Source organism: Gambusia affinis, linkage group LG10 (genome assembly GCF_019740435.1).
Source record: "Gambusia affinis linkage group LG10, SWU_Gaff_1.0, whole genome shotgun sequence".
Classification (NCBI taxonomy): domain Eukaryota; kingdom Metazoa; phylum Chordata; class Actinopteri; order Cyprinodontiformes; family Poeciliidae; genus Gambusia; species Gambusia affinis.
This window is the reverse complement of record NC_057877.1, coordinates 3590274-3617804: the sequence shown is the minus strand read 5'-3', so window position 1 is coordinate 3617804 and position 27531 is coordinate 3590274. Positions and strand designations below refer to the sequence as shown.

At 39.1% G+C, this 27531-nt stretch overlaps 1 protein-coding gene across 1 annotated transcript; it reads left to right on the top strand.

Moving 5' to 3' along the window:
• The first annotated feature begins 12685 nt into the window (after nucleotides 1–12685).
• On the top strand, nucleotides 12686–21972 carry hs2st1b (heparan sulfate 2-O-sulfotransferase 1b). Its single transcript, XM_044128596.1, has 7 exons — nucleotides 12686–13331; nucleotides 15057–15280; nucleotides 18135–18220; nucleotides 19704–19842; nucleotides 19955–20052; nucleotides 20247–20404; nucleotides 21020–21972. The coding sequence occupies exons 1-7, from the start codon at nucleotides 13208–13210 to the stop codon at nucleotides 21244–21246; spliced, it is 1056 nt and encodes a 351-aa protein (XP_043984531.1). The 5' UTR covers nucleotides 12686–13207; the 3' UTR covers nucleotides 21247–21972.
• The last annotated feature ends 5559 nt before the right edge of the window (nucleotides 21973–27531 follow it).

The following is a 27531-nucleotide window of genomic DNA, read 5'->3' as shown; positions in this document are numbered from 1 at the left end:
GCCATACAAAAGCAAAGGAAAACAAAAGGCATTTTGTTTTCTCATTTTTGCAGGAAGGTTGTATTTTTTTTGACAACATCCACTAATAAAATATGTATATTTGGGTGGTAATTCTCTACGGACAGCTGTAATATCTAGTTAATAACAATCGGATGCGTTAGCCGTTTCGTAGCCTGCAGTGCTGTTGTGTAAAATATGTTAAGCATTAAACCAGGAAGCACATGCATTTCATTTGCAATCATTGCCTAAATTCAAAGTGTCTGGGTCTGGCACGGAGATGCAGCAAGCAAAAACTGCATTTCAATATTGGAGCAAAAAAAAAAAAGAAAAAAAAAAGAAGACTCTTAGCATACTCTGGAAGAGAGCTGAACTCAGGCCAGCCAGCCGCCATACCCTAGAGTAATAATTAAGAATCCTGTCGCCGAGTTGTCAGTAGTCAATTACACCTCCCGTTCACTCGGGCGCACGATCTGACTGCGAGCGAAACGAAGACACTGGAGCTGTCATCTGAGATGGAAAAAGAAGGAAAATGAGTGAAATGAAGATTACTGTGGAGTGGGGATTCTGAGCAGGGGTTTTAGCGCTCTCTGTCAAGGAGGTGAGCGCTGAATGCGAGTGACCAGACGCCCTCCCAAACATGAAACCATTATTGCCGATTACACAGAACGGGGGACTTTTGGTGGGGCATTAATTGAAGCTTTGGCTCGGCATCACTTTCCAATTACTTTTATGCTAGCCTACGGTTAATGCGGCGACAATGGGTGGTAGGGGAGGCACTTCACGGACTGAAGGACTGGCTGTGAAACGAGAGAGCCTCTCGTTGTGAATGAAGCGAGCTCTGCGAGGCAGAAAGGCTGCAATGCTGCTGATGACTAAGTTAATATTCAGCTGGTGGAGGCCTTCACCAACAGCTCATGCGTTGCATCTCATTGTATTCCAGCGTCATGTTGGACCTCAGAGCTGACATTCGGGATTTAGGTCAAGATTTACTCACTGACAAGTTAGTGTTATGAGTCATTAGTAATTATGCAGATGTGAGGCCTTGCAAAAGTGAACTTTTTTTTTACCTGCACTGGACTGGCTACCTGACTGGAGCTATACAGTCTAAATGGGCAGTATTATGTGTATTTCAGCCACATAGTGCCATTTTATACCACAATCAAGTGACTATGTTAACTTCAGATGTTATAAAATTCTATATATATACATAATTCAACTTATAAGAAATTTAACTTTGTAATTTAACACCTTCAAATTGGGCATCCGTCTCTTTAAAACCTTCTGCTCTTTCTGAAACTCCGCCTTTAGGAAGTCATCACAACATGGCTCCTCTATTAACCCTTTGCGTTTCACTGAAATGTAACTTGTATAATGAGCTCAGCAGACATGCTGTTCCACCAGGTGTTTGCTAATTGCTTCTGGCTAGTCTGAAGGAGCTGAGTGGGGGAGGGCCGCTCTGTGAGGCTGAAGCTTGGAATCTTGGAATCTGGAGTTTTGAGGAGGAACTTTGCTCCAAGTTTCCCCAGCTGTTTTGCACGGGAGGCTTCTCTTCAGAAGGTAAAGAGAAGTTGCTTCGAACTGAAGATAATATAGATCAGTTCTGGAAGAAGCCCTGCTTAGGTGGCCAACACTTTAGAATGTCCTTTCAGCAACAAACCTGAATATGCAGCCAAGTATGCAGAGGGACCGTCAAAGGATTCTTGTGTACGAATGTGTACTTCTAACCATTTTAGAAAATGTAAACAATGTTTATTTCACAGTAATTGCATTAATGACACTCACATGAGGTAGGCATGTACTGTTTATCATTTATCCTGACAAATGTCTTCAATCAATCAATCAAATTTTATTTGTATAGGACATTTCAGCAGCAAGGCATTTCAAAGTGCTTTACATCAAATCAAACACAAAAACACAATGCAACATAGAATCAACAATCAAAACACAACATTAAGTCAGGTTCCGTCAATAAATTTGCAATTGACTACGTTTCAAATACAACTCTAAACAAGTGGGTTTTTAGTTTAGATTTAAAGGAAGTTGGTGTTTCAGCTGTTTTACAGTTTTCTGGAAGTTTGTTCCAGATTTGTGGTGCATAGATGCTAAATGCTGCTTCTCCTCGTTTGTCATAACAATTTTGATTTATTGTTGTCATGATAAATTCCAGATAGTGATGTTTATAACCCCTTTAAACTGTCCCAATTGTCAAGATAGATTTCTGCTTGCCGCTGTTTGCTCAGTGAAAGCGTCAACAAATAACAATGATTTTGAAAATACACTAACTATGTGCAATTTAGTGATACAAGTCACACTTCTTTACACATTATGAATGGGTATGTTTTTTTAAGAGCATTATTTGAGTTTGTGGGATTATAAACACGTTGCTATGTGACGTCGCATGCAAAAGTCATCAAGGATGACTCCAACTGGTTTTAGCTGTCAAGTTGCCAACAAAACAAGCTAAATCTGAAATTTATGTGTAATATGTAAAAGAAAATGTGACGCAGTGCTTTGCTAATAATTATCTAGTTTGTTTACAAACTAGATAACAAGGTTGAAGGGTACCACATTTCACAGGTCAATTAATCAAATAATAATGGCTAGAGAATGTAGTAGGTCAGTTATGCTAGGTTGACTTTGAACATTTTTACAGGTTGATGTGCTGCAGAATTCAGTTTGTAATTGTTCTACTACAGCAGGTGGGTATGGATGACAATTGCAGTATTTCCATTAAATAAGCAATTAAAAACACACATGAATAAGTTTATTCACGCACCCTGTCATTAAAAAATATGTGACGCCATGGTCCTCCATCTACTTCCTGCTGTCGTCTACTTCATGGTTTGAGCCAGGATGGTTTGAAATATTTTTCAAATATTCCACGACTGGAAGAAAAGATGGTTCTGCAAAGTATTGACTCAGATATATAAATGCACACCGCACTTTTCAGATATTTGTTTTGGAAAAAAAATATTTCAAAGCTTTGTATCATTTCCCCTTTTTTACTGCGATCCACAGTTTTCGGTTGGTCTTTCTCATAACATCCTCATCAGATATGAAATCGTTTGAAAATTGTTCAAAGGATTTTGAGGGGTATGAATATTTTTACGAGGAAGTAAGCACGTAAGAAAAAAAACAAAACAGATACCAAAAGTTACCGCAACATTCGAAACAAAAGACAAAGGTTTGCCAGGGCAAAAAATACATATAAATATTTTCTTGTTTCCCAAAGTTTTTTTGACGCCACACATTGTTTATTTGTGTTTTGTTTTGATATCTTTTTAAAATGAGAGTACCTCCTCTTTGTTTTTCAAAATTTCAGTGAGGTACCTTGATACATCAGCACTGAAATCGATATCGGCCAATATTAGTCATTTTTTAACATATCGGTATCGAACAACTGATAAATTTTTTTTGTCTCGTTGCAGTGTGTTTCTGGTTGGTTTTTTTCCCCCCAAAGGTGAAAATGATCATGAAAATACATATAATAAAGGTAACTATTGCCATAACATCAATACAAATGTAAAATGAAAATATCGGCCCAAATTTTCGTATCGGTGCATCCCTAGTTTAAACACACCAACATTATTGATATTCTTTTCTACAGTTTAATGGGTCGATGCAAAAGAAACTCCAAAGGCACGAATGAGTTTTCCAAAGAACACACAGATTTCAAAACAAGTTCTCTGGCTGCACGTCTCTCCCCCCCCCACCCCCAGCAGCTTAATCTAGCTTGCACCCTCATCAGTGCGACACAGAAGGGAACAAATTTACTGTTTCATCCTCATTCTTCCCGGCGCCGAGGAGCTGTATACGGTACACAGCAGATCAAAGCCTTAATTGAAAAATAATTATAGGTACTTAATCATAGAAAGCGCTGGGCTAATTGAAGTGAAAACAAGAAGGCAAGCGCAGACCCTCGGAATCGTGGCAGAAAGAGGATATTGTAAAAGCTTCCTCTTCAATCCCCATTGTCTTCCAGATTAAATAGGAGAGGGGCTATTAGCAGAGTTAATTGGCTCTCTAATTTAGATCTCGCCCCACTGAAAGCATAACGGATGCGGGCCTGTCGGCCGGTGATGTGCGCACTCTATCACGCTGTCCTGTTGGGCTGTGATTGGTTAATTGCTCGGGGATTTTTGAAGTTTTCCCCTCATTCTTCAAGCCCAGGCAGATTTGTGGCCGACGTCTCCCTGGCTGCCCAGGTAGGGCTCATTGTTTCGAGGTTCGGTGATTCATTTACTGCTGCTGAACCGGGCCTGTACTTTACCTCATGTTAAGCCTCTTTTTTAAAAAAAATTGATAAATAAAGATAAAAATGGTACTTTTATTTTAGCCACGTTTGTGATTGTCTTCTTCCTGTCATGCTTACTTTTTGTGAAAAGTGCAAAGAAAGTGCACAAACATTCCCACCGAGTCAAAGGGCTCCTTATCATCCTCCTGGCAATTCTGCTTCCTGCTTGCGGCGGCGGCAAATAAATAAATAAATTTTTAAAAATAAATAAAAAATAAAAAATTGTTCCGTGCGCTCACTCTGCCCTCTAGCGGGCTTCAGGAGGTATTGCGGTGATTACTCAGTAAAATCCATTTAGACTCCCCAAAAGGTTCAAGAAAGTAAATGGGCCATTTTTCTACCATTTTCCAGGACAGCCTTTCATCATTTCAGCACACCTCTTTCTAGTGTTTTCACATTGTTGCCTGAGTAGTAATGGAAGCTCCTGAATGGAGTTCTAAATAGAAGCTGGGGAAATTTTCTTTCAAGCTCTGTCACACCAACTTTTTTCCCCCTTTTTTTCTTTTTTTTTTTGCTCCAGCAAAACTCAGAGAAAATGACAGCAGATTATGCTACCCGCTATATGACATGTGGGACTGCATTATTAGACTTTCTACCAACTTTTGTAGAGATTTGCTACATTATCAAGAAATATTTATGATTTAAAAGGGTAATGGATTCCTCTAGTTCCTTTGATTTTCTTTTATGCCATAGTGCTAGATGAAATTTTATATTCTCTGATGATTTCTTTTTTAAAAACCATATAATTAGTTGTTCCAAGGTTTCAATTTCAACATACAGTGGAAATAATTGGGTCAGTCCAGGTCTATAGCAGTACAGGCAGAATTTGATGTGCATCTGGCAATGTTTCTCAGGTGCAACAATGACACCAAGAATTTGTTTTGAGTTGTTTCACTGACCACCGCCAAGGCTAAATAAAAAATGTTGCCAGCTACATATGACACATTGCCAGGTCAGTTCTTTAAAAGAAAATGTTGAGTTAGTGCTGCTGGTACAGAGGTTTGGTTGCAAAAATGTTCTTCTGGGCCCCCCTACGTATTACAATAAAATCCCCCCCAAAAAGAAAAAAAAAAATCAACTGGGCAGACACATTGTTTAAACTTGACCACCATTTTGAATTTTGCAATAACCTACTGAGGTGAACTGAACCCCTTCCACAGGATGAAACAAAATGTTGAAATGGCAAAATGATGCCGTATAATTGTGTCAATATAATGAATTGTGTTGATAGCTGAGCTGGGTTGAAAATCTACCAGAGGAGAAAGCTTGTTTACTGTCAAAGCAAGATTTGAATTAGCAATGACCATTGTTACATAGCTAGGTAGTTAGCTTTTTTTCCCCCTCTGTTATGGTTGAGTGCTAATTTATGGTCGTTCATTTTTGCCACTGGCTGATTTCTGCTGCACAACCCAAACGAGGCTAGGCACAAAACAACTTTTAAGCTTGACACTATGGGGGTTATGGTTGGAAATCAGGTTCCCAGTTTTGCTATTTTTGATTGTAATGCATCAAGTTCCCCCAACCACCCCTGATATTTACAGTTAAAGTTAATTCAAAATGGCAATAAAAAGGCCTTTTAAAGTCTTTCATTTGACGTGTTGAAAGCTGGTGTAGAACAGAAGTACATCACAAAATGATGTACAGTTCAGAAACGACTTGATGTTTCGCTAAAATCCCTTTTACCTATCCTCATCTAGACCCACGTAGCATGAGTTTTTGAAACCATCAGCATATGTGGCGTGGTAGGAAACGTTGGGAAAGGACTTCAACCGATTTGTGCAGCAATATCTTACAGCAGTGACAAAGTAAATCTGGGTTTGTGGTGGAAAGCGTTGGTACAGCATACAGCACCAACCAATGCAGGCCCTTTTCCTCACACAGGGACTGCCAGGTAAAGGCTTTTTACACATGGAGGATGAGAAAAGTAGACATTTATCAAACATTTCTCCACATGTCGGATTAGGGAGAACATTTTTCCAAAGTATGTTTTGGAGGGTACTTTAGAATATTCGTGAGGTTCAGGGCAGATTTTCTCCGTTTCTACACCCCACACACCTCTCTGCCCCCCGTCACATAAAAATGCCGTCGACTGCAGAAAAGATGGTGTCTCTCCGGAATCAAATGGAAATTTGATGAGACATCCGAAGCTTAGCTGAGCAAGCACAAGCTTTACTAGAGTGTCACACAATGTAAAGTACATTTCCACACGCAGTGCTTAACAGCTGAATGTGGTGTAGAGCATATTGTGTGTGAGGGTTTAAAGGCTTAAAAACAGGTACGCTATCTCAGGACACTGAAAAATGGGATGTTTCACCACATGCTGCTTTGACTTAGGAGGTTTGCACATCGCAGCTGTTAGGAAATAGCTACAGAAACGTAGTTTTTCTTTAACAGTTTTAACTTTAATTGAAATCAACGCTGCTTGGGTTCAGATTTCTTAACTACTGTCAACTTGCACACTTATTGGAAAGATCTGGTTTTCAATTCAGCATTCTTGGAACTATCAAATAATTTCACATGCATTGAATTGGGTCTCCAAAGAAAACTGTTCACCTATAAAGCGTCACACATTTAGTGGATGCCCTGGAATAAATGTGTTACATTTGCAGCTGTATAAGCTAACAATGACTTTGTAATCAACCTTCAATTTTCACAATTCTGCTATTTAATCGCGTCAAAGGTCCTACAGTTAGAGAACTGCAGCGGGTACCCTTTGTGAGTACTCATTCCCCAAGACACTCTCCATTAGGAAAAATAAAATCCACCTGCCAACTGGTTGTTCATCAGACATAGAACAAAAATCAGGTGGAGTTTCATAAATTATACTAAGAGTTTAAGTGGAATTGTCTTAGCATAAGACAAAGAATGTGTACTGTAATATCAGGGAGTTACTCTGAAAAACGATTTGTCTATATATATTTTTAAAGCTGCAGTATGTCACTTATATATTTTTTTTTTACACATATGTTGAAATTGTCACTATGTTGTAACTGTGTGGTAGGAGACATAATCTGTGAAAGGAATTTAGCTCCTCCCCTTTTCCCAGTGCTAACTCGAAACAACCAATCAGAACCAGGAGGCGGGTCAATCTCGTGCGCTGTTGCTCATCCTCCACTCGATCCCCCCTTATTCTCTGATATGCTCAGGTTGGATAGCATGGTCACCACTGACTGTGGATAAACATTTCCTGTAACAGTAAGTTATTTCTCCACCTTTAGCACATTTCGCAGCAAGTACATAAGGATGACTGACAGCGCTAAGACCGTCCTCCTGGCTCTGATTGGTAGTTTTGACAAAGAGCATTTCTTCAGATTTATCTAAAACATAAAACATAAACATTCCGACATAATCTGTACATAAGTATTCATGCACTATTACACTCAAAATTGAGCTCACATTCATCTGATTTACACTCAACAAAAATATAAATGCAACATTTTTGTTTTTGCTCCCATTTTCCATGAGATGGACTCAAAGATCTAAAATTCATTCCAGATAAACAATATTACCATTTCTTTCATATGTTGTCCACAAATCTGTCTAAATGTTTCAAATTTACCTTATACTGCCCACAAATTTATTGTGGGCAGTATAAGGTACACCTGTACACTAATCATGATGTCAGATCAGCATCTTGATGTGGCACACCTGTGAGGTGGGATGGATTATCTCAGTAAAGTAGAAGTGCTCACTATCAAACATTTAGACAGATTTGTGGACAACATTTGAAAGAAATGGTAATATTGTTTATCTGGAATGAATTTTAGATCTCTGAGTCCATCTCATGGAAAATGGGAGCAAAAACAAAATTGTTGCGTTTATATTTTTGTTGAGTGAGGATTCCACCAGTGGTAAGATCAACTTTTTGGTCATGATTTTCAATGCAATGGGAAGACTTAAGTATCTGTTCTGTGTCTTAAATGGTAACAACATCTTCAGTCGTATTGATTATTGTAACGGCGTCTTCACAGGTCTGTCCAACAAATCAATCAAACAGCTGCAGCTGATCCAGATTGCTGTTGCTCGTGTTCTCACTAAAACCAGGAAGATAGAGCACATAACACCAGTTTTAAAGTCCCTCCACTGGCTCCCTGTCGCTCAAAGAATAGACTTTAAAATACTGTTGTTAGTTTATAAATCACTGAATGGTTTAGCACCACAATACTAGTGATGTTACGTGATGAGCCGAGGCTTCGAGGCGTGTGTCGAGTAATGGAGGGGGCGTTTCCGTAAAGCGCGTATCGAGGCTTGCTTCATTTAGGGGAGGAGCCGAAAACGATGACATCCGAAGCCTCGCTGCCCGGCTGTACCACGTGACTGCTTCGGGAAGTGGCTCAGATTTTGGCGCGGGGTTTGGAAACCCCACAGGCTTCATTCAAAATGTGGGTTGTTGTAGGCGAGTTGCGGTCAGTTGAGAGAGTGGATAGAGTTTTGATAGTTTGGATTGTGGTTATTTAGTTTGAGACAGGTAGGGAGAATATATATATATATATATATATATATATATATATATATATATATATATATATATATATATATATATATATATATATATATATATATATATATATATATAAACACTACAACTTCCCCCACCCAATAGGGCAGTTTCACTAGGAAGTCGAAAGCACGGGCCGCCGCACGTCGTCCACAACTCTTCGTCCTCTGAGAGAGAGAGAGAGAGAGAGAGAGAGAGAGAGAGAGAGAGAGAGAGAGAATACAGAGACAGAGAGACACAGATACAGAAAGAGGGAGAGAAAAAAGACACAGGCAAAGAGAGAGAGAAAGATATATAGATCTAGAAATAGAGAGAAACAGAAAAATAAAAAATAGATATTTACAGAGAGAAAGAGATAGATACATACAGACAGAAAAAGAGAGAGAAAGAGAAAAAACAGAGACAAAGAGAGAGAAAGAGAGAGAGAAATATATATATATATATATATATATATATATATATAGACAGAGAGGGAGACACAGAGAAAGGAAAAAAGAGAAAATCCTATCCTGTCCCACAGCTATCCTATTTTTAATTTTAATTTTAATTCTAATATTAAGGATACGTGAGTTTTCACCACTTGATTTAACTTGAGTTACCTTGAACTCCAATACCATCATCACACACATCATAAGCAGATTTGCTCTGGAATAAGCAAGGTATTGATCTAAATTAATTTTTTCCCCCTTCCCCTTTATTTATTTTTCTGGGATTAATATTTAATGTTTTTAGACTTTACTATTTATTAGTTATAATTGGGTTATTTATTTAATTTGAGCTTTTTACTAATAATCTCACTATTATAAATAGGATTGGTTAGTTAGTTTTAAAGTTCTTAATTTTTATATTAGGATTTTTAAGATAGCTGTGGGACAGGATAGGATTTTTTTGTATATATATTTCTCTCTATCTCTATCTCTATATATCTCTTTCTCTCTCTCTTTGTCTCTTTTTTTCTTCACCTTTTGTGAAGTCATTCCCAAGAGCCATAATAGACAAACATTCAATTCATCACACGTGTTAAGATACAGCTGGTTGTGATTATACACCTGGCCAGTAGGTGGTTTCGTGTACACATGAAGCCTCAAGAAATGAACCCTTTCTCGAACCAGTTGGCTCAAGTGGTTCAATGCCTCATGAGGCTTCATCTCACCATCACTACACAATACATTAAAGATCTGCTGCTGTTGTATCAACCTTCCAGACCTCTCAGGTCTTCTGGTTCTGGTCTGCTCTGCATCCCCAGAACCAGAACCAAATGAGGAGAAGTGGCATTTAGCATCTATGCACCAAAAATCTGGAACAAACTTCCAGAAAACTGTAAAACAGCTGAAACACCAACTTCCTTTAAATCTCAACTAAAAACCCACTTGTTTAGAGTTGTATTCGAAACGTAATCAATTGCAAATTTATTGACGGAATCTGACTATGTTGTGTTTTTATTGTTGATTCTATGTTGCATTGTATTTTTGTGTTTGATTTGATGTAAAGCACTTTGAAATGCCTTGCTGCTGAAATGTGCTATACAAATAAAGTTTGATTGATTGATTGATTGAACAATAATATAGTTATCCAGGTCTCCCTTGTAAGAGATTTTTGATCTCAATGAAACATGAATAAAGGTACAAAAACACTATTATTATTATTATTATTTTTTTTTTTTTTTTTTTTTTTTTTTTTTTCAGAGTGTTTTTTAAAGGATGCGACTGTGGGTATTTAGTATCATGTAGTCTCCAATATTGCCACTGGGTGGTACTACTTCCCACATCGAGGGCCTTTAAAAACATTATTTAACTCTATTTTAATTACTTAGAACCTACAATACTGAAAGTCTTCATATCACATAATCAGTAATAAATATGTGAAGTCATTTTAGCATAATAAACAGTTTAACAGTGTGACTCTGTCTGTAAACAGTTTGAAAATAAGCTTTCCATCATTATTTTCTTGTACGTTTCTATAGTGAAGTTCCATGACCCCAAACAAAATACCTTCAAGTATTATTTTAAAGAGAAAGAAAAATGTTAGTCTATTTTTTGTGATTAGAAAATATTTTAAAAGAAGTCTATACAGAATATATATTTGTTGTTACAGGCAACCCTTCCAGGGTGCAGCTTCTCCTGCCTAGAGAAACGCAGCAGTCCCCTGCAAAGATAAGCAGATGTGTGGATGGATGGATGGTTGTTGTTGTTGTTTATCCTTGTTAGCGTTATCTACTATAAATGCAGTGGTCAACGGTTTATCATCGTTAGATAGCTGTTATCTGCAGCCCTGCAGGTCCACATGATAAATAAAATAATTGCCACTTTGTTTTAGCATAATTTAATAAAGCTAATAGTTCCTGTCAGACCAAGGCCACAGAAATACAGAGCTTCTGTGCTTGTTTAGCGAGAGGTCAAAGGTTATCTCTAAAACTATAAGCTAAATTGGACGAACTGATAGAATTAATACTGGTCATGTGACGTTTACCAGTTGTTTTATTTAAATCCTAAGTGAAGGTTTGTAAATCCCTGCTTTTCTGGAGATTAAATATGAAAAGGTTTTAATTCAGAAAAATTCCCCTCTTTGTACGGTACTGCAGAGATCTGCTTCCTGTTTTGTTCTTGCTTCCTGTTGTTTTTGTTTTCAGACAGTATAAATAGTTTCTTACATTTTTTGTCAATTTTTTTATGTGCAGAAAAAATTTGAAAAAAGACTAACAACCATTTGACATAGGCGCTAATGAAAACTGAAAATACATTGTTTTTAATCAAGCAACAAAGATTAATATATTTCAAAAAAATCTTTCAGATTGTTTTTACATTATGCCAAAACAGAAAATAAAATAATAAACATCAACATGGATGAAAATATATCTGCACTGCTTATTTGATGTTTATATTTATTCATTTGAAAAATGAACAGGATGGATGAATTTGATGTCAAATTTAGATTCTATTGTTAGAGGTGGTAGAAATGAAGCATAGTTTATTGCCAGTTAACTGTCGTTTTTTTATGTCACACTGGGAGTTGTTAAAAATTTCTGATATGTGTATGACACATGTTAATACTAGTTATATCTGGCCCTCAGACTTCGAGTTCTAACAAATTTACATGGAATGAAACAACTTGGTTCATGTGTCAGAGCTAACAAAGCTTTATTCGTGAAACGCTGCCGCCATCTGCTGGGTAAGATGTGCATTACTGATCCCAGTTCGCTGTTGAGGTTTGTTAGTGTCTTCCAGTCAAACAACCTAAAAGCTTTCTTCGTGAGGCACATTTAATATGCGAAGCAACACCATGTGTCTTCCATCAAGATTTAATGATAAAATGAAAACAAATTAAAGTGCAATGGAAAGAAAACACTGCAAAAAACTAAGATACACACAGGTGAGAAGTAATGATATAAATAAATATGATATAAATAGTCAAACACAAACAAATTATTCAGTAATTTTCTCCTCAGTGTAAATACCCTAATTAAGTTTGTAATATTTAAAAAAAATACTAAGAAGTTTTAGTAGGCAGAACAGGCTGCATTGTTTTTGCTACATTGCAGCCATTGAGTTTGTGATAGTTTTGTAGATCACCGCAAAAAACATGAGAATAAAAATGTATTTGTTGTATGTGATCTGTCAGAAGATGATTCTGAACTATACGTCCAGCATAAAACAATGTTAAACTTGATGGTAGCTTTGCAACTAGCAGCGCCCAGCCTCTTCAAAGCATTTCCCTTTATAGAAAAACATTTTCAATAAATATTTGGGAACATTTATTCCATTAAATTGTTAATCAACATGACTAAGCCTCTTTGGCTCAAGCACAGTAACATTTCCATGCGAAATTCTTACAAATATTCAAATATTTTCAAGTATTATTATTTATTGGTGGAAAGATTAAGCTTTCTTCTTGCTTAGAGGAATATATTGCTGTCCAGCAGGTGGCGGCATACAACTTTAATAGAGATAGTAGAAGAAGTAGTTTCTGCTCCGAGCTTGTAAGCTGCTGCATGTTGCTGAGATAATAGTTTGTTTTATTTTAACGAAATTTATTTGAACTATCACAAACCATGTTGGGGTTATCAGGACGGATTTTTGTGCTGTTGAACAAGACATGAACTAGAATAAAAACACCTCGTTTTTTAAAATTTTAGGCTGGCACGGGCTCCCTGATGCTGGTTATCTTTAGCTCAAAGCTAGCCCGTGTTGGTTTGTTTTGCTAACAATGAGTTACAGTAACTGTTGTATTGTGTAGCTGCTCTCTTAGTTAGTGGCGCTCTGCGGTTTTTTGCTTTTAGTTGCAGAAGCCAGTACAATAAAAGCGGCATCGGCCGTGGAAAGCTGCCAGCAGCAGAGACTCTTTGTTGGTGGTAGCAGTGATTCAATGAGCTCCTGAGCAGCTCGCCGTGTCCGCGGAATGATTCAGCTGCTTGTTCGATGGGGCTGCTGAGGAGCACGATGCCGCCCAAGATCCAGCTGCTAGCCGTCCTGGCGTTCGGAGTGGTCATGCTCCTGATAGAGAACCAGATCCAGAGACTGGACGAGTCAAGAGCCAAACTGGGTAAGCGCTATCTCTGTTCGTTGCTCTGGACCTATAATATTTAAGCAAACTATTCTATAACTTGATGACCCTTAGCTTCCACCTCCTTGTAAACAGTCATCCGTTTCCCATGTGCAAAGTGCTGGTCGTATGTAACATAAATCAGAAGTCGGGTTAAGCAGCACAATGCTGCACAGTGCTGCAGGTTCATGCGTAGAATAAACCTTACAGCCGAGCGGCTGAGAGAGACTCTGGTCACTGTCGTGTTAAAGAGCGTCTGGTCAGGACTAAAAGGTTACAGTTTGGGGCGCTGCGGTGGCGCCGGTGTAAACAAACCCTAACCCAAAAGAAAAGGTGTAATTGCAGGGAGAAGCCATGAGTCAGGCAGCCAGATGAAATGGTATGTAATATGCAACGTTCAGGGTTCGTGGATACTTTTGAAAGCCTCTGTTTTTCGACAGGTTGAATATTTCACTCGTAAACGGATGTTTGGCTGCTTTTTTTCTGATCCATAAACAGCTGGGTTCCATCAATCAGGTGCAACTTCACTGAGCTTTCAAAGACCGAGTTTAATCCACACACACACACGTTTTACTGCTGTGGAGGGGATGAGAAAAAAAAAGAGAAAAAGCACTTTTAATTTCACCTCCTGTCAATATTCTCATCAGAACCCGAACAAGGCGATGTGGAAGTTGTTCCGTCTTTAGAAGCTGTGTTGTTTTTAATTAATTATGGTTTGCAAACACGCTGTGGTGACCCCATCTCAGGTTCTCTGTGGGAGGAAAGACCCCCGCTCCTCTGACAGCCGGAGACCTCCACACTTCTTCCAGCTGTTTGCTTATTAATCTGCTCAGAAATAGAGATTTGAAAGCTTTTGATATATTCATGAAACTTTCTGCTTTGTTGCAGGTAAATTGCGTGGCTGGTGTTTGTTCATGTTTTCCTCTTTTTACATTTCGCTTGTTGAGGTACCGGTGTGAAACACGAAACCTTTTACAGATTTGTGAGAAGAAGAAATCTTTAATTAAAATTCTTATCCTTGGATGGAACAAAATGACAATTTTCTTTTCTCACAGAGACACAGATTTAAATTTGTTACTGTATTTGAAAAAAAAAAACCCAAAACATTATTTTGGTTGTTTGGGTTTTTTTTTTTTTTGTGGTTGAGGAATCCTAAAAACAATGTGAATTACACACAACATCCTCCATTAAAGACAGCATTGTTAAAGCTGTGCCAATAGTGGAACAAAATCACATTCCAAGTTAGTATTTATCATTTAAAACAACTAAAATTATCAGATGGAGAAAAAAAAAAGGAACGTCTATTTATTCAAGTAGCCTGTTACTTCTAAATGTATCATTCTTTTCACTTCTTCTGCTTAACCAGATTAGTTCTCACTGACTAGGTTTTGAACTTACCAAACTTGTCCACATGACTGAAACTAGACTTGATCAGATTTCCTGTCTGAGTTGACAAAAATGTCAATCTTTTTCACCGTAAAAGTCATTCAGGAGGCAAATAAAAAAATTCTAAAACATTTGCTTGGAAATGTGCATAAACATGCATTTTTTTGGGGGGGGGGACAAATGTATTCACCTTTAGCTCTAAATTAACCAAAGACCACAATGGAAAGCACTGTGGATTACTTTGTTTCGGGCAAAGGATTGCTAACTTCTGCAAGCATGAGGCAGAAATGTCCACCAGTTGGTCAGTGACGTTGGGTTTGTGGCCTCTGTCCTCGGCAGAGCGGACCGTGGCCAGGCACGAGGTGGTCGAGGTGGAGCTGCGCCGCAGCGAGGACGGCGGCGGGCGGGAAGCCGACGACTCGGTGATCATCTACAACAGGGTTCCCAAGACGGCCAGCACCTCCTTCACCAACATCGCCTACGACCTCTGCAGCAGGAACCGCTTCCACGTGCTGCACATCAACACCACCAAAAACAACCCCGTCATGTCCTTACAGGACCAGGTGAGAGCCTGCCCGCTTCAACTACATTGTTCCCGTGGCAACCGGCGAAGGGACGCGTCAAATGTTCAGATACGCTCATCCTGCCGGAGACGCTTTTATTTTCACATTAGCATAAAATAATAGATTTTCATCAAAATGTTTCATTAAATAGACAAAAAAACAACAAAAAAATCCCCTTGCATCTGCTCGTTTCCATGGTGATGCTAATCATATATTAATGAACAGAGCAAAGAGTGTTTTGTTGGCACCGTCTGCTTACAGAAGCTCATGACAGGCCAAATGCTGAAGCCGGAGATGTTACACACTTTGAGCTTTACCGAGTTTGAAACCTCTCAACACAGTTTATGACGTGACAGAGAAAACACTAAGGATGTCTGATAGTTTTATTTCTTTTTATTATTTTTGTCTTTGTGGTAAATAAAGAGCGGAAAAGAATTTTAGTCCATTCAAACACGTTATGAGAACAAGAAGCAGGCGGACAACTTGTTGTCTTAAATGTAACTTTCCCACCTAAAACAGACAAAATGTTTAGAGCTTTTGTAATAAATCAGTTCATCTTATGATTCGAACCAAAGTTGCTTTGTTCAACCCATTGGTTCCCGTTCACTGTTCACACAGCACATGTGCCCCATATTCAGTTTTTATTTCTATATTTGTTTTGCTCATAGACTTTGTTTTTGAAATTAGTTTGTCATGGTAGTCTGAAAGGCACAATTGCCAATTTTTCACCAAAGGAAAAAAAAAAAAAAAAAAAAAAAAATCAGATTTGTGCTACTTCCACATACCAAATCCGATTTTTGATTTGATTTGATTTTTTTTTTTTTTTTTTTTTTTTTTTTAAACAAAGAAATTGCAAATGACGGAAAATATTTTCAAAAACTTGCTTTTATTTCATTTATCCTTTTTGGGAGTTGAAATGAATTCAAAGTCCAAATAAATACAAAGCTGTGAAAGATGCTTGTAAAACAGACGGCATGGCCTGGACCAGGGGCGCAGGTACATACTACCTGAGGTGTACGCAAACACAGCATCTCATGCAACAGTGAAGCTGTCTATAGAAAGGGACAGAGCAGACTGTCCTTCTTGAGGACGCTAAGATACATCTCCTCATCCGTCATCTATTGGAGCATCAGCATCAGAGCCAAGGACCTAAAAAGGCTCAACAACCTGATACAGAAGGCTGGTTTTAAATTTGGTTTGAGGAAAACAAGCATCGTTTTGCTGAAAATACTGAAAAACAAGAGGATTCAGAGGTCACTGTAAAAGAATCTCTATAACTCAGGAGACGGTGAATGAACAAGGGGAGAAACCCCCACCGGTGAATAACAACAATCTTTGAAACGCAACAAAATGAGGACCAGAAAGTGGAGAAAAAAGTCATCTAGGAAATCCAAACCTATGAGAAAGGCAGCAATAAAAACAGCCTCTGAACTGGAAGCTCTAATAAACCAAGCAGAGACGGACACCTCTGAAACTCAAAATTCTGGCAAAAATGCCAAGACGCTGGCACCACAAGCTGTTTTTGAAATAAAAACAGAGAACTCCCAGACAGTCTTTAAGCAAAAGGAGACACAACTTGAAGCTTCCTCTGAAATGCTGACTGATCAAGAGGAAAAAACAGGAAAGTTTAGTGAAGCAGAACGGGACTCTACAACCAAAGAGAAATCTAGCCAGGAAGGGGAAGAATTACAATCTAAAACATCTACAAGTAGGAAGTCACAAAGGGAAAATTTCTGTCCAACATCAATGTTCATCTTTATCTCTGATTCTAAAATTGCAACCAATATTTGGGTGCTTTATAAAAAATATAAACATGAAAAGCTTTTCTTCGTCTCTCCAACATCTTTATTTCCCTCCCTCTTCTGTTTTATTGTATTTTTCCTACCGCTCCATCTTTACCTCACTGTTGTCAAGTACACTATATACGACAATTCAAATTTAACAGAAGAAACAAAACGCACCTGAGCGCGTTCTCGAAGGGGCGCGTGTCCAAGCGGCCTGTGTGGGAGGGGGCGTGAAGAAGGGGAGGGACGCCCAATCAGTGCAGTTCTTCAGTTATTGATCATTTCATACATGCACAAACAACGGTTAAATACAGAAAATGCCAACTAGAAAAAGATTTTCCCACATCGCTTGGCGCCCCCTCTAGTGCAGCACCCCTATGTGTTTTATAGAGTGCATACCCACCATTTGCACCACTGGCCTGAACCATCGAACCAAAGAGTGTCATGGTGGGGGGAAAAAATCCACATTTTCTTCATCAACAGAAAATTTACATCCAGTGAAGGAACATCTGTGTTTCCGGAGTAAACTCCTCTAGGCGATGAACTCTGAACTGTAAACAAAATTCACTCTTACTTTGAAAGAAAACCGGACTTTGGACTGCTGAACTCCAAACCGGTCTGACTTCCACGAAGCTGTTCTTCCTGCCTGATCAGCCCCAGTGCTGCTCTGTTGGGTCCATTCCATCACACGTTAATGAACGGACTGCATGGCTACACACTCCTCACCTCTCCAGGTGTCTTGTTTTCCTCGCCGTGTTTATCTGCTGCCTGCTGCATTGAGCACATAAAAGCTCCTCAGCTCTAGTATTGTTATACGTCTGGCTGCCGGTGCCAAGGTAATATCCTGTTTGCCCTCACACACTCTGTGAACACGGTCAAACCGAAATCCAGTCTCCGGTACATCACACCCCACCATTACATCAGGATCACGAAGAGGAGTTTTTACATCTAAATATCTTAACCAACCAGTCACACTTAAACTCCTGTGTAAAATGAACCAATATATTAAATATATTGTTTGGGGTTTTTTTGTCGCTCACCACTGAAGTCTCATTATCTCCGCCTTGCAGGTGCGCTTTGTTCGGAACGTCACCACATGGAGAGAGATGAAGCCTGGCTTCTACCACGGCCACGTCGCTTATCTGGACTTTTCCAAGTAAGACCCTTCATTTCCTGTAATACCATTAATATCCAGATAAGTTACATGCAGTTAGCAGAGCAGATAAAGAGAGGGGTCACATATTGATTGCCAGCTTGTGCTTTAGTGTTGATTAATAGCATTGTTGTCCTTATCTCCCCCTGACTCTATCGTCCCGCTGATCACAGGTAATTATTCTAATGGTCTAAGTGTTTCCCAGAGGGAGAGAGCGACCTTCTGTTGGCGTGTGTCGCAGGGATCTTGCCACCGGTGGGTGGATGGTTACAATAACACCGAGTCAGTTCACAAGGACAGCGGCTTCACGCTCTGCTGCGGCTAAGCTGCTCTTCTGTATAGAATCTTCCCTTATGATTCTGAAAATATTTGTCATCATTTCAATATCCGTGTGCGCTATACAAATAAACTTGATTGATTGTGCCTTTTCTGCCATTTGACTCTGTCCTGCTGACTAAATATTACATTAAAATGAGAAATAACCTCAAATATATTGGCCAACAATTTCTGCTCTCCGGTAATGAACATTTCATTTCGGCCACGAGGCGTGTCAAAAATGCTTTACATCATGAAAACATGATAAACACATCATGCAGTCACCAGCTGTGAAAAGCGGTAACAGGCATTGCCTTTTGTCTCGGCATCGTTAAAATCATCAATATATGTCACACATTTTGCACAACTGGATTCAGGCAACTCTAAACGTGGGTTTTTAGCCTTGATTTAAAGGAACTGAGTGTTTCAGCATCGTTGCAGATTTCTGAAAGTTTGCTCCAGATTTGTGGAGGACAGAAGCTGAATGCTGCTTCTCCATGACCTCTCAGAAGACCGGAGTGACCTGTGAAGTTGATACAACAGCTGATCTTTAATGTATTGTAGTGCTAAGCCGTTCAGTGATTTATAAACTAACAGTATCTAAAAGTCTATTATCTGTGCTACTGGAGCCAGTAGAAGAACTTTAGGCAGACCTGTGAAGATACTGTTGCAGTAGTCAATGTGACTAAGTGCATTGATTCTCAAAATCTTGCTTGGTCCTTTAATCCTGGAAATTTCAGGCGATAGAAGGCCGACTTTGTAACTGTCTTTATGTGTCTGAAGATTCAGGACTTCCATCGCTACACCCAGATTTTGGGATTAATCCAGTTTCTAGCTGTCATAACTGAAGATGTGTGTTGATCATTCCACTTTAGGTCTAAAGACGACAACTTCAGTTTTGTTTCTGTTGAGCTGAAGAAAGTTATAGCACATCCACAAATTGATTTGTTCTAAGCATCAGTTGAGTGTTTGTATGGGTTCAGAGTCACTTGGTAAGATCATAATGTAGAGCTGTGTATCATCTGCGTGGTAACTAATCTAATTTCTTGTTATAACTGAGCTAGTGGGAGCATGTTGATATTAAAAGAAGAGTTTCCCAGGGTTGAACCTTGTGGCACCCCACCATGCTTATAATACACACTGATAATGTCTGGCTTCTGTTTTTGTTTAGATACGGTGTGAAAGGTAAGCCAATGTACATAAATGTGGTGCGAGATCCGATTGAGCGCCTCGTGTCCTACTACTACTTCCTGCGCTTTGGAGACGACTACAGACCAGGCCTTCGACGGAGGAAACAAGGGGATAAGAAGGTCTGTGTTGCATCAAAATGTGTAAAACATACATTTTATACCCCATGTATGTCTTTTTTTTTTTTTTTTTTATCTGGATCTACTATAACTGCTGACATCTGGTTTATTTCAGACCTTTGATGAATGTGTCTCATCAGGAGGGTCCGACTGTGCTCCTGAAAAACTTTGGCTGCAGATCCCCTTCTTCTGTGGTCACCATTCAGAGTGCTGGTAGGTGGGCTGCCTAGGAGAATTGTCATTAAAGGCAATTTAGACTAGAGTTAGTCAAGACAAAACTATTTGATGCAGCTGACTTATCGGGCACATTATCCCTACTGGTGTATAAACTACATGGGAAGCACTTGACTTACTTGTACGCGTCTAGTAAAGGTGATTACAGTCGGTCTGGGACATTTTGTGTGTAGGAATGCCGGCAGTAGATGGGCCCTGGAACAAGCCAAGTATAACCTGGTGAATGAGTATCTGTTGGTTGGAGTAACTGAAGAGCTGGAAGACTTCATCATGATCCTGGAGGCTGTTCTGCCACGCTTCTTCAAGGGAGCAACAGAACTCTACAGAACAGGTACCAGATCTGCTGTTTCTCTCATCATCCATGTGAATGTCATACATTTGAGACTCTCAATAATTCATTAGAACGATTACAAAGGTTGGGTGCACAATTTTAGGACCTATTGTGACTTTATATATACTATATATATATACACTATATATATATATATAGCTATATATTGGCTCAGTCCAATCCCACTCTCTTTGATTGGTTCATTGACTGCGATGCCATGTAAAGGAAGAATCTGTATCTAATGTCATCAGTCAAAATGATGTCAGACTAATGGCGGCCAAAAAGAATCAGAAGTAGCAGATTTCTAAGTTGCAGTCAGAACAGTCACTGGGGCCGTTAATGTCACGTTAATGTCGGACAGTTTGGACGTGTGAGTCACTGACGATGTTCGTTGCATAAATATTTCGGTCTACAAAAGAACAGTTTAAACTAGGGATTTATTTACATTGGTATTGGCAGACACTTGTCATTTCTTACCATTTAGCATTGGTCCGATAAGTAAAACCTGACTGATATTATACACCTTTATGGATTTGCATTTATTAGCTTGTGTGTGTGTGTGTGTGTGTGTGTGTGTTCAGAGAAGTCCTCAAAACTTTCTTGTGTTGCTTCCAGGCAAAAGGTCCCATCTGAGGAAGACCACTGAGAAGAAGCCCCCCACCAAGGAAACGATCGCCAAGCTGCAGCAGTCTGACATCTGGAAAATCGAAAACGAGTTTTACGAGTTTGCCCTGGAACATTTCCAGTTCGTGCGCGCCCACGCCGTCCGGGAAAAGGACGGCGAACTGTACGTCCTGGCCCAGAGCTTCTTCTACGAAAAGATCTACCCGAAGTTGAGCTGAGAGCTGAGCTGCACTCTGAGGTTATTCCACTGGATCTGCTGCTGTTCCGTTAAACGTTCAAACAGGAATATGTTAGATTTTCTTTAAACTATTTGCTGTTGAGAAAACTGAAACTTGGACTAAAAATCTATGCTGTGAAGAAAGGGCATCTCCTGAGACAGTTGCTTTAGCTGGTTAGCATGCAGCAAACTCGGCCTAATCCAACCAGTTAAAACCTGTTCTAAACTGTGACTACGGGAAAAAACAAAAAAAAACTTCTTCTGCTTTGAGTTCTTTCATGATTTCTGCACCAAAACTAGTTTACACATTCCTTTTGGTCAAAGCTGCATTTGTACATATTGTATCGACAAGTTGTAAACTCAATTATGGACCAAAAGGAGGGGAAAAGCCAGAAATGAGTGGACCACTGCACTGTTTTTGCTTCCTGACTTTCTAATTTTGATCATGCTGAGATGGTCTTTGATTCTTAAACTTTTAACATATCCTGTCAGTGGTTTGTCACAGATATAGTGCTGATTTTCATAGACCTGCTCTCTCTGAAGCTGGAGAGAAACGTATTGATCAGATCAATGAACACAGTGTGGAAGTACAGGGTGATTTTAGCCAGAGTCAGACTGATAGTGCCTTTATTGTAATAGAACTCTTTTGTCCACTTGTGTGTGTTCTCACATTCATTCCCATTTCCTACACAACAGACAAAAAAAAACATGACTGCACTGTGCTTGACTTCTGTGGTTCATTTAATGTCCAATGGAATAGTTTGACTTAATTTTGTACTGAAAAATACAACAGAAAATGGACATAACCAGCTCTCCAAAAATGTAAAGATTTGAAAGTGGGCAAGAAAAAATAAACACGTTGAAACGCACATAGCTTATAATGCTAGCTGAACCTGTTTCCGGCTACATGCCGTCAGCTGCCCACGTTAAAACCTTCATATATTTTTGGATTGCTGGTTATTCTGTCGTTCTTCTGAAGCTGGTACCAGTTCACTTTCCCCGGCATTGTTTGTTTTCCCCACTGCAGCTATGCGTGCCACTTTCCTCTTAACAAAAACTACACCTCCTGACTGCAGTTCCTGGATCAGATGCTAAAATCCCTGGAATCCAGCATTTCCAATTTACATTTCATTACCAGGGTTTACTAGAGCTTCCCATTCAGACAGATGGCTAACGTGCACTTAGCTTAATTGACATGTTTGGTTTATTTTGGCGTGTGGGGAACAAAGCAGGAGTCTACTACTGCTATACTGGAAAACAATATGCGGTTGTGCTAAAATGCTAACACCTATAGCTGGACATAATAAGCTTGAAGAAGCTGTTGTCCATTTGAACTTTGACATTTATCAGTAGACCTACAAGAACATAACTGTCCACCTGACTGAAAGTCAGAGTTCTACAGGTCAAGAGGTCAATCTGGTAAGAAAACAGATTGGTTGTGAACTCCAGAAATCCTGCCTGGTGGAATCTGTTGGTGCTAAAATCGTTTTCTTTCTTTCTGAAGTTGTTCAGAAAGAAAGTTCCAATCGCAACTACTCCTTGGGTCAACTCTTCCACACACTCACCCTTAGAAACTAAAGACACATATAGATTACATCAAATCAAAATGAAAGAAAACAAAAAAATCTGCTCTTATGAAAAACTTTCTACAAACATACATTCAACCCAGTAAGTTAAGTAAACACAGTATAACAAAGTGATTCTGTCATCTTTTTCAAAGCTGTAGAAAGTTTCATTCTACGCAACTCTGATTATTTTTCAGTGACCATAACTATACTTGAAAGGACGTGAATGAACTTTTGGATCAGTAGATTTGATTGCATTAGTAGTAAAAAAAAAAAAAAATTATTTGAATACATATTCTTAGGCTTTTATGAATTTAAATTTCTCATGGAAATCAGATTTTCAACAAAATCCATGCTGGTTTGGATTACTTTTTTTTTTCCCCCTTAATAAATTAAATCATCATGTAAAAAAAACGTCTTCTTGTAGCCGATGATCTGAATCATTTAATTGTAACAGAAATAAAGACCGGCATCTGGAGGGGCCTGCTCTATGGCAGCGGACTGATAAGTTGAGGCGTTTCGCGTCGTCTTGCGGTTCCCTTTCAGAGGACGGCTGAAGCGCTCAAACTCTTTTGGCTTCATAATTACAGAATAATTGCTTTGCTATATCTTCCTCAACAGGGAGTACTTACCCAGTGAAAGCGTGAAATAACCGACTGGGACGGGATGATCTGCTGAAGTCAGCTGTGTGAGCAGATACTTCCTCCTGACTGGTGGAGGGGTTTGGGGGGGGGGTCCCTGTCTGTGGGGACTAAGCTCCAGCACGCTCCACCGGTCCACAGTCTGTTCTTGTGTCCACACAGACATGGGCAGATTTAAAAAAAAGAAAAAAAAATAGCCCCTCCCTATCCTCATTTGGTTGCTCTGTGGTCATGGGCAAAGGAGAGGCTTCCTGTCTCAGAAAATAGAACTCAATTAGCAGTTTTGCTGCAGGCATATTGGAACATTGTTTCATTAACGAGATGAATACAGTCTGATAATTACTTCATCTCAATTAAAAAAAAAAGAAAAAAAAAGCCCACACTCTATATTGATTGTGGCTGATGAGCTTGAAGGTTAATTAGGAACAGAATATTTCAAACATCCAGGCTGTTGTTGCACAAGCTATTTATGATTTTTTTTTTCCTCTCCCTTTTTGCTTTAGTGTTGGGTTTAATGTCACGATAACATTTCTTGATCCTATTTTACCAGCAAAAGGCGCCAATAATCTGCTTCATCCCTCACCCCCTCCATGAATCCAGCCCGAGGTAGAACTGCCGCCGGTCCACTAGAGGGAGCCGTGTCACTACAGGAAAACACCGCGGAGCGACTGGAAAACCCATCAGTGCACCTGTGCAAAACCAAATGGAGCAAACCAACAGTGCATTACCATTAACAATACAAATGACACCATTAGACACACTTGGCTCTCGCCGGCCCATGATGTCTATAAATAGTTTCTCTTGGTCTTGGTCAATTTGTGCTGCACTTGCATAATGACTATTCAGATGAATTCAGCATGTGTGAATAGTCTCCATTTAAAAAAAAAAATAAAATAAAAATCTGTCCTGCACTAGTGTTTGATGAAAAAAGCTAATTTGTTTTGCTTTGCAGATTTTGAGACTTTGATGTTGCTGCTCCTAGATGCAAACTAATGACCTCTTTTTGTCAATTAAGTTCTTCTGCTGACCATAGGAGACCCAGCACAGATTTTCTTCCCCCCCCGCCCCCCCCCCCTCTTCAGTTTGCTGACCTGAAAGCGGATTTCACTACTGCTCCATAAAACAAACAGAGCAGAGCAGAAGCTTGGCTGCCCCTCACCGGCACTGTGGACAGGACCTTCGAGGGCCTGGCCAAAGGGGGACCGTCATGTGTGCTACTTTTGTGCATGTTTTATGTAAATTCATCACGATGAAATGGAAGGCAAAATGAAACCAGCGTGCAATGGGAACAGAGCCAGGAGAACGTCTGGTTTCTTCAGCAGAGCTCCATTCAGAGTAAAAGACGGAAGCCGCCATCATCACAAAGTTACATTGCAGTAGAGTGTGCTGTACACTTACATATTTAATATTTGATGTGAGAGAAATGCTGTGCCTTAATTATTTCACACTAAGAACTAACAGTGCCAGTGGCCAGGCTAGCGCTAGACAAGATAACGGCAACATTAATCGGGCGTTTTATGGGTTTTAAAAATTAGACATTGTTTTTAAGCTCAAAAGATATTAGTATGAGCTTAGCTTAATACTCAAGTTTGTATCTGTGCAGCACAATACCTCCCTGTTAAAGACTTTTTGCACCGAATGTGACAATAAGCGTGGCTAACGCTGCACACAGTTGTCAGCTAGTGTTGCCTAAAGCCGTCATCATGACCACTTAACACAACTATTTGCAAACTCCAACTGCATCCCAACTCTGAACGGGAACTCGGTGGAGTTCGGACTGACCTTCATTCCCAGATCAAAGTTTGAACTTCTGAAGCACCAATAGTCCGATTTTCTTTTCCTTCAGATGTTAACAATACTTTGAAGTCACGTCGGTTCCCAGCAGTCACTTAAAGGAAGACTTTCTACATTCTCTGGGAGAAACCAGGTGATGGTTACTAGCCTGCTATGTGAAGGCATTCTGGATTCTCCAGGTAAAACACTGAACTAATGCTTTTAAATTATAGCTGAATATTACACATTTCCAGGTGAACTATGAGCTCAGTGTTACCAAGTCAAGAAATTCCCCCCAAAATATTTTGCTTCACGATGGGCTATTGATACATTTGAATCATAAATCGCTTGAGAATGTGCTTCATTCTTTTTCTCCTTGAACAATTTGACACGGCTGCTTTTTGAAGGGATAAACCAACAGAAAACATGGAGGAGTAATACGCAAAAACAAACTACAGGAAACGAGGTTCTCCTTTGAATAATAAGGAAAGAAAAATCTAAAACTGGACTTGACCCAAAGCTTAAACAGCTTCACATTTTTTCTTCCTCCTTTTTATAATTGAAAACCTCAAATGAGCTAAAAAAAAAAACTTAAAAGTAGCCGGTAGGTGAAATTGAGAGTCTGAATGCTGATGGATTGATAAAAGAGACAACCGGTCGGCCTTTCCTGCAGCAAGGTGAGGTGATCACTAGAGTATGGAGAGGATGAATGTCTGCAGAAAGTATAAAAGCAGCTCCTCCATTAGCCGTCATGAAATCCAACTAAGATTTAAATGTGGAAGGAAGGATGAAGTGTGGCACTGGTGGAAAAGTCTGGAGTCTGTAGTAATAAAACTTCTGTCTCTTCTGCCCATAAATACGTCCAAAATGTAACAATGGTGGCTGAGACACACTGCTCTGGAAGAAGTATTAATTCTGCTTAAACTTTTTCCCTTTTCCTTTTGTTCCGACAACAGACTGTAGTTTATTTTATCGGGACATTTATGTGATAAAAAAGCATTAAAGAAAGAAATGTGATGCCTCATTTTTTTATTGTTTGTGGACCAAATTATTAGAAGTGCTGTGTGTAGTTACATGTAGTCCATTTTAATCTGACATGCTAAATAAAAATCAGAACAAGCTATGGCAGGTTTATGTAAACCAAAGAAAAAACAAAAACAAACAAACAACAACAATAATCCAAGCAGTGAAAAATGCTGCAAACATTTGACACCCAGTATGAAACTTATTTTATTTATTTAGGGTTTCTTTTACACATGTACCTGTAACCTTGACTGTCTTCTCTGACCACTCTGAATGATTAATATAATAATAATAATAATAATAATAATAATAATAATAATAATAATAATAATAATAATAATAATAATAATAATAATAATAATAATAAATTTCAACTATTCAAGTTGTTTTGTGTATTTATTTTGGATATTTAAAATGTTCTCCACCTTTAGACGTAAATTCAACTTTGGGAGAAGATTGTGTTTGCTGATTCTGTCCATCCAATTTCAGTGGGCTTTATAAATAAATTCAATGAACTGAGTCACTTAGGCCCAATTGGAATAATTTAGGGATCAGAATAATTTTAGATTCTGGAATAGCAGCATGTTGGAAGAGCTCTCTGTTAGCTCCGATTTGTTCTATTAGTAGAATTTTGGTGATAGTTCTGGAGGGGTTGAGGCGTTGCTCGTTCGGACAATTATTCCATCTGGTTTTGGATGCTGAGCAGCTGGACAGAATTTTGCTGTTACCGGGGTTTTTTTTTTTTTGTTTATTTGTTTTTTGCCTTCAGACAGTGACAAACCGTGGCAAAAACGTATTTACAACTGGGAACAGCTGATTGGCATCTCAGATGCTCAGTCTGTTTCCTGAACTACGACCCCAAACCTCGGGCTTCATAAATGCAGGACCAAAGAGCAGAGAGAGAAGGAGGAAGTTCACACCATCTCTTCCATAAGTTGTAATGGACAAGGATCAGATCCCCTACTCCAACATCTCTCTGCCCAGCTTCCAACTACACAACCAGTCAGAGATTTAAAGAGGAGAGACAAAAGCCAAGGAGGTGGATAAGAAGTGCTAACCAGCAATTGATGGAGCCATCCAGGACATGTTCCAGTGAAATACCAATATCATGACGCGTTACAACTGACCAGTACAGAAGACCCTTCCATCTTCACAACAACTCTTTGAACATACTTGGATGATATGAGTTGCAATATTTTATTTCCCTTTGAGATCAATGAAGTATTTCTGAGTTGGACTGAGCTGAATGAAACCCTCAGCTGAAGTGTCCAAACTGAACCTAAT

Excerpts from the sequence above, each read along its gene's own strand:
- hs2st1b (XM_044128596.1), top strand. The coding sequence starts at position 13,208 with ATGGGGCTGCTGAGGAGCACGATGCCGCCCAAGATCCAGCTGCTAGCC. Across the intron at positions 15,281-18,134 it reads TCATGTCCTTACAGGACCAG|GTGCGCTTTGTTCGGAACGT; the intron begins GTGAGAGCCTGC and ends TCCGCCTTGCAG. Across the intron at positions 18,221-19,703 it reads GCTTATCTGGACTTTTCCAA|ATACGGTGTGAAAGGTAAGC; the intron begins GTAAGACCCTTC and ends GTTTTTGTTTAG.